Source organism: Dreissena polymorpha, unplaced genomic scaffold (genome assembly GCF_020536995.1).
Source record: "Dreissena polymorpha isolate Duluth1 unplaced genomic scaffold, UMN_Dpol_1.0 chrUn012, whole genome shotgun sequence".
NCBI lineage: Eukaryota > Metazoa > Mollusca > Bivalvia > Myida > Dreissenidae > Dreissena > Dreissena polymorpha.
The window spans coordinates 45,185-52,989 of NW_026273326.1; the positions used below are offsets into that span (position 1 = coordinate 45,185).

General features: G+C 34.8%; 1 protein-coding gene across 1 annotated transcript; it reads right to left on the reverse strand.

Moving 5' to 3' along the window:
- Window positions 1–6,774: 6,774 nt before the first annotated feature.
- LOC127863514 (uncharacterized) lies at window positions 6,775–7,515 on the reverse strand. Its single transcript, XM_052403057.1, has one exon. It carries the CDS (start codon window positions 7,513–7,515, stop codon window positions 6,775–6,777), a length of 741 nt encoding a protein of 246 aa, XP_052259017.1.
- Between the last annotated feature and the right edge of the window lie 290 nt (window positions 7,516–7,805).

The following is a 7,805-nucleotide window of genomic DNA, read 5'->3' on the forward strand; positions in this document are numbered from 1 at the left end:
CAGCTCACCATAAACATATGCATTACACGTGTTAAGTTTAACCTTTAATAATCGTTTACAAAATTTCAAATGAATTCTTTCTAATTCCTTAGATTTAGTATAGCCCCAAACTTCCGAGGCATAGTTTAAAATGGAACCAACAAAAGCGTCAAATAGTTGACAAAGTATTTTGGGCTTTAAATCATAGTCATTACATTTAGATAATAAGATATTAAATCGTTCACTACTTGAATGACATGTCCATTGTAGGTCCACTTTTAATTGGGCAATAATCCGCCTTTTTTCCTAAATACCATAATCTTTGTTTTCTCTGTATTTACTTTTAATCCCCAAACATTGAAATAATAATGTAGATTATCTAAATGATTTTTAATTTCATCTGGCGATTTACCTACAATGGCCATGTCGTCAGCAAATAACAGTAAAATCAAGACAATGTCATCAATAAGCAATCCGGATTGTACATCATTTTGTAAAACAACTCGAGATCTTCTACAAACAAAGAAAATAATAAAGGGGACATAACCTCCCTCTGACGAAGCCCCACTGCATATGAAAAATAGTCAGAATATGAAGACAATGACTTAACACAAGATTTAACTTTTTTATACGTATCCCGAACAATCCTAAGAATTTTACCCTGTATGCCACATTTATACATTTTTAACCATAATGCATTTCTATATATAGTATCAAAACATTTCGTCATGTCCACAAAAATAATATATAATCTCTTATTTTCAAATAGATAATTTTTAACAAGAGAATGGAGAATAAATATTGCATCAGTCGTAGACCGCCCTTTCCGAAATCCGAATTGGGCGTCCGAAATAGTGTTATTTTCACAACAGATATTTTTAATACGAGTGTTTAAAACGGTTGTAAAGAGCTTAGATAAACAGCTAACCAAAGTAATCCCTCTATAATTATTGACATCTTCTTGTGAAACTTTTTTGTGCAGAGGGACAATTATTCCCTCGGTCCATTTTCAGGATAATACCCTGAGTTCAATATGCAATTAAATAAGTCACATATATGCAAGGCTAATATATCAACACTTTCAATAAAATACTCGTTCAAAAGATAATCACTACCGCAAGATTTGTTCCGCTTCAATGACTTAACAGCATTAAAGATCTCTTCAACTGAAATTTGATCATCGAGCTCAGGGTAAACATGATTAGGATTATCAAAATCATTACAACTATTAAAATTTTCAGCATCATAATTCTTATCATTTGAAATGTCAGTGCTTAAATTTTCAAAATACTTTTTAAACCCATCGAGAGTTATTTTGCAAGATGTTTTTGCAGATTTAGATTTAAAATGTTTCCAAAAATCTCTGGGCCTACTTTGGCGTAAATTTGCCAATTCTGACATACGTTTATTATAGTCTGCGTGCTTTTTCTTTCTATCGATATTTTTATAATTAGTTTTTGCATCACACAAAATAGACCTGTTTGTATCGCTTTTGTCAACATAAAACAATTTAAGCGCTTCCAAATACATATTACGGGCGACAATACAATCATGGTCAAACCAATCTTTATTCCTTTTAGTATATCCTTCAAAATAAGTATCGTGTGAATAAAAACAATCTTTGGCAAACAATGGCTTTGCAACATCGCAAATAGTATTCCAAATTCCTGAGGAGAAAGACGAGCAATGCGAGAAGAAGATATTGGAATTCATTGAAACCAAACTTCACGTGCAAAACGCTAAATCCGAGGCAAAGTTGCATATGGCACATCGTGTAGGCCGATACCAGCCAAATAAAGTGCGCCCATTGTCGCCAAGTTCGCGTATTACCCGGACAGGGAGAGAGTCCGAAAGGAGTCAAAGCAGCTTAAAGGTACCCCTTTCGGAATATCCGAACAATATCCAAAGGAGGTAATGGATGTTCGTCGAAGGCTGATACCAATTATGAAAAAGGCACGAGCCGAAGGCAAGGAGGCGTTCCTTAAAATTGACAAACTATACATTAACAAACAAGTGTATGTGGAATAGGACGGTCGTGAGAATGTCGTTAAAATTGTCACGTGGAATGTGGAAGGACTAAGTGCACTTAAATGTTCTAATAGTAAGTTTACAACTTTTCTTTCCAATCATGACATTATATGCTTAACTGAAACCTGGACAAATAAAGATTCTACAATAGATTTAAAAGGCTACAGCAAACCAATTCATTCTTATAGACGATTGCAACACCGTCGAGCGAAGCGCTCAAGTGGTGGTATTATTATTTATATTAAAGATTCTATTCGTAAAGGTGTCATATTAGTAAAAAATGATATTGATTACATTGTTTGGCTAAAATTAGATAAGCTGTTTTTTAATATTGAATTTGATGTATATCTATGTGTTGTATATATTGCACCAGAAAATTCCACTGTTCATTCTTTGTATACCTATGATATTTTTGAAACGATTGAGTGTGATATTAGTTTTTTTTTAAACTAAAGGTAAAGTGTTTTTAACGGGAGATACAAACTCGCGAACGGGACACAAAGCAGATTACATCGAAAATGACAGGTATATAAGCGATATTGATTTTGTTTCTGACCCAGATATTGAAACCCTAATCCCGCGTTCAAATTGTGACCCAGTTACGAATCGATTTGGCGACTACTTGTTAGACATATGCAAAGCAACCAATATTCGTATCGTGAATGGACGGTTACATAACGACTACAATTTAGGGAATATAACATGCTGTACACATAATGGTGAAAGCGCGGTAGACTATTTATTAACTGCGCGTAAAAATTTCAGTGATATTTTAGATTTTACCGTTAACAATTTCACGGAATTCTCTAATCATGCGCCGCTAACATTTAATCTCCGCACGAATAACGCGGGTTTAACAAGTAATAGTAATCCGATTGTTTATTTTAAATGGAAACCAGAGAACAAATGCGATTTTGTGCGTGATGTATCGAGCGATGTACAGAATCTGGAACAAACTTTATTATCGCAAATTGATTCAAACGCTGACCCTGATATTTTAGTGGGAGAATTCTCAAAATATTTAAATTTTAAGGGGGAAAAATATTTTAAGCGCATTATAAAACCTGAAAATAACCGATTTTTATATTCTGATAAAAATAAACAAAAATGGTTTAATGAAGAGTGTAAAAACAAACAATCTCAGCTAACAAGAGCTTTATACGAGTACAATCTAAATAAAAATGAACGTACGCGAGAACAAATGATTTCTATGAAGAAGGATTACAAGTATGCATGTAGGAAAACAAAATTAAAATATAACAGTGACCAAAGCAAGCGAATGAATAATATGAGACGGAAATCACCTCGTGAATTTTGGAAACTGTTCAAGCGAAAACCTTCATCACAAATCTCAGACACGATACCGTTAAGCGAATTTAGTGATTATTTCAGTAAATTAGCCGACGAAAGCAGTGTAAATCAAAATTCTTTTGACGCCGAAACTTTCTTAAATGAATTTGACAATAGGCAAAACACACACCCGTCGTTCCCCGAATTAGATAACCCCATATCGATAGAAGAAATAATAAAGGCAACAAAACGATTGAAACACAATAAAGCGCATGCGCAGGACAATATAGTATATGAATATTTTACTGAAACAATACATGTGATTTCAAAGCCGCTTGAAATATTATTTAATTACATAATGGATAAAAAGTGTTTTCCACGCAGCTGGGCGTCCGGAGTTATCATACCAATACATAAACGTGGCGACATTACAGACCCAAATAACTATCGGGGAATTACGTTAATTAGTTGTTTTGCCAAACTGTTTACAAGTATACTTAATGAACGTCTTAAACAATGGGCGGAAACTAATGACATTTTAACGGATGCGCAATTCGGCTTTAAACCAAACTGTAGCACAGTAGATGCAATATTTATTCTTAATGCCCTCATAGAAAGACAGTTGCAGAATAAAGAAAAACTATTTTGTTGCTATATTGACTACCGGAAAGCATATGACGTCATCAATCGCGGTCAATTATGGAGTAAAATGATTAATATGGGCATCGACGGTAAACTCTTGACCCTTATTCGATCCATGTACAATGAAGTCAAATTACAGGTTAAACACATGGGTTCACTGTCAGACATATTCAATAGTAACGTTGGTCTATTTCAGGGGGAGATAACCTCGCCCATATTGTTTTCACTCTTTATTATTGACATCGAATTAAGTCTGCAGAATGGAATAAACGCCGGCATGACATTAGAACAAATATCTATCTATCTCTTATTATTCGCAGACGACGCGGTTTTATTTTCTGAAACACAAGAGGGTCTTCAAGAGTCATTATACAATTTAGAAGCCTACTGCGATAAATGGAATTTAACAGTTAACATTGAAAAAACAAACGTCATGGTATTCCGAAAAGGGGGTTCAATCAGTAAAGCATTCAAATGGACTTATAAAGGTCAAGAACTAGAAATTGTGAATAATTTTAATTATTTTGGAATTGTGATGTCAAGTGGCGGATCGTTCGTGCCCGCAACAAATACACTTTATGGCAAAGCATTAAAAGCGATGCATTCTTTGTTCAACCTAACGAAAGATATGAACGTACCCATAAATATCATGTTTAATTTATTTGACGCATATGTTTCATCCATTTTAAACTATAACTGCGAAGTTTGTGGATCCATCAAAGCGGAAAATATTGAACGCGTTCACCGTAAATTTTGTAAAAGACTATTGAACGTAAAAATGTCAACAAATTCACTATCGCTATATGCCGAAGTTGGTCGATTTCCCTTGCATATCGACAGATATGTCAGGATGGTTTGATATTTTTTGAAATTACATACTGTGAAACAGGGAAATTGTATTCTTAAACAAGTTGTAGTTTTACAAAGATTAAAAATTGAACGTAAAAATAATGCTAACAATTGGTCATCGAAATTACGGGACATTCTTAACCAAACCGGTTTCACCGATGTATGGCTATTCCCCGAATCTGTTAACAATGATCACTTTATCCCGTTATTCAAAAACAGATTACGAGACCAGTATATTACCAACTGGGATGTCAGTGTGACGTCGTGTAGCTCAATGATCCTATATAAGGAACTTAAACCGGTTTTTGAAAGATCATCGTATCTTGATATTGTTGACAACAAAAAACATAGGAATATTATTGCAAAATTACGTTTGTCCTCTCACAAATTATCCATAGAAACGGGCAGACACCAGAATATTGACAGAGATCAACGCAAATGTATATTATGTAACCTTAATTACATCGCGGATGAATTTTACTTTGTTCTTAAATGTCCTTATTATAATGATGTTAGGAATGCATTAATTCCGAACTATTATAGAATCCGGCCAAATATGTTCAAGTTTATTAAACTACTTAATAGCTCAAACAAAACTGTATTAAGAAAGCTAGCCATGTATTGTTTAACATGCTTTAAAATAAGAGAAAATGTCATATATATGTAGTGTTAAATACAAATACATTTTTACAAAAAAATAAGGTCAGAAATATGTAATTATACCTATATTTGTAAACCTATATGCATAACATTGTGTGACCACTGTGTATTAAACCCATCCATGTACCATTCTCACGAAATATGTTCACGAACTATGTTTATTTCGTGTTTATTTAGATTATTTATTCTTTAAAATAATGTGTGTTTTTGTGTGTACTTCAACGCATGCTGTTATTTATATGTATGTTAATGACGATGAGCTTCACATGCTTAAGTCAAAAATAAACTATTCTGTTCTGTTCTGTTCTGTTCATTTCAGTATTAGAAAACTTATCAATCAAAACGTTAATTGAGTCCCTTGTCAGGGCAATTTATATTATGCACAATATCATTAAAAGTTGGCAATATTCGAATAATCCCCGAGCGAAATTGTTCACGCAGAGAGTCATTCCATTTATATTTAGTATCTGATTGCTTTTCTTCGCTATGCCATCTGTTATTGCATAACAATGAAAAGCATAACGGTGCATGGTCACTCCATTCATTAAAACGTTGTATATAAAATTGTTGTATCTGTGAGAAGTTACTTTCTTTTGTTAAAAGATAATCGATCACTGAACAACCGTTATTTGACAAAAATGTGAACTGATAGCTATTATCAATGCGACCATTTACAATGCGAAACGATGCGCCCTTACAAATATCGAGCAATTTCACCCCGTGACTGTTGATTGATTTATCTAATGAGGCCCTGTCTGGGATGCAGTCTGAAGTATAATCTTGGCTATCGATACAACTATTAAATTTGTCACAAACAATATAATCTTTTTTATCACCAACTCTACTGTTAAAATCACCACATATAAACACACAACCAAGAGTTTCATATAAACATATATCATTTTCTAAAATATCAAACAAATCAACGTTAAAAATATTGTATATTGGGGAATCATCGCCCCATATATATGATCCAAAAACCTAAATATCTTCTGGAGTATTAAAAAAGGAATGATCTAGTTTCAACCAAATTAGAGTGTCGTAATGGTTTTTTGTTACATGTATTCCATTCTTTAAATGTTCTTTGTAAAGTAAAACAATTCCACCGCTACTACGTTTTGCATTTTTATGCTTGAATTTGCGATAACAATTATGAGAAACATATCCGTTAAAATGGATATTACTATTTGAGTCACACCAAGATTCATAAAGAAAACATATATCATATTTTTTAAGGATATTTACAAAATCACTAGATTTTTTTTTGTCTTTTGTGAGTCCGTGCACGTTCCACGATAATATAGACAGTTCACCCTCGTAGTGTTCCTAGGGACGTACCGGATTGCCGTCGACATACAACGTATCGTATGCGATCCACGCACGTTTACCTTCCTTTTTGGCATCTTTCATCTGGGGAACCAGTTTGCGCCGCTTCTCTACCACTTCCGGTGGAAACTGCTCGTGCATTTGGTAGTTTGTACCTGTAAGGTGTTTCCATTGTTTCCTCACTAGTTCCCTGTCCCTGAAGAAGGTAAATTTTGCGACTATATTTCGCACTTTGCCGTGAACCGAATATCCTGGCGCGCGGTGTACACGCTCGAAACGTATGGTGTCAGCGGTTTCTTTGGCGACCTTAAGTGTTTCTTCTATGTGAACGCGGAGCTTCCGCTCTGTGACTTCGGGCGGCTCATTTCCTGTTGAGTTGTCTTCCGGGATATTCATAAACACTAAGTTATTACGTATTGACTGCGATTTCAAATAAACAAAGTCATCCCGGAGCTCGTTACGCTCCTTTTCTAACTGAACTAGCCTGTCTGCCACTATCGTTGCCCCAACATCAACCAACTCCACCTTTTCCTCAAGCGCCAACACGCGCGCGTCTGTACGCTTCACCCTATCTTCAAGAGCAACCCATATTTTCTTAAGTTCTTTCTCGAACTCGCACACTTTCTTCTCTAATGAATCTATTGCATTTAATTTGACATCAAGAGCCGCTAACCTGTTATCCATGGTTCTCATAAAGTTCATGACGTCCTTGATTGTTGGCTCATGACCGTTTTCCGCCATCTTTTCAAAACTTGGTCTGGACGAATCTACACAAGACAGCTCAAACACTTCACTCTGTAGTGGACTGATTACGTCTGGGTATAACACCGCACTAGATTGTCCTAATATTTCACTTACTGAAACATTTGCGTTAACCTCCTCCGACGGGCCTCTCTGTTTGGACATTTTTGCTTTGTTTACACTTTGACTGCCACTTTGACTGCCACTACTATTTCTGTTTTTTCGCTTATTCCCCATAGTCGGTAAACTGCATAGATAATCCACAAGCCATAATAAACCAAATGTTCACT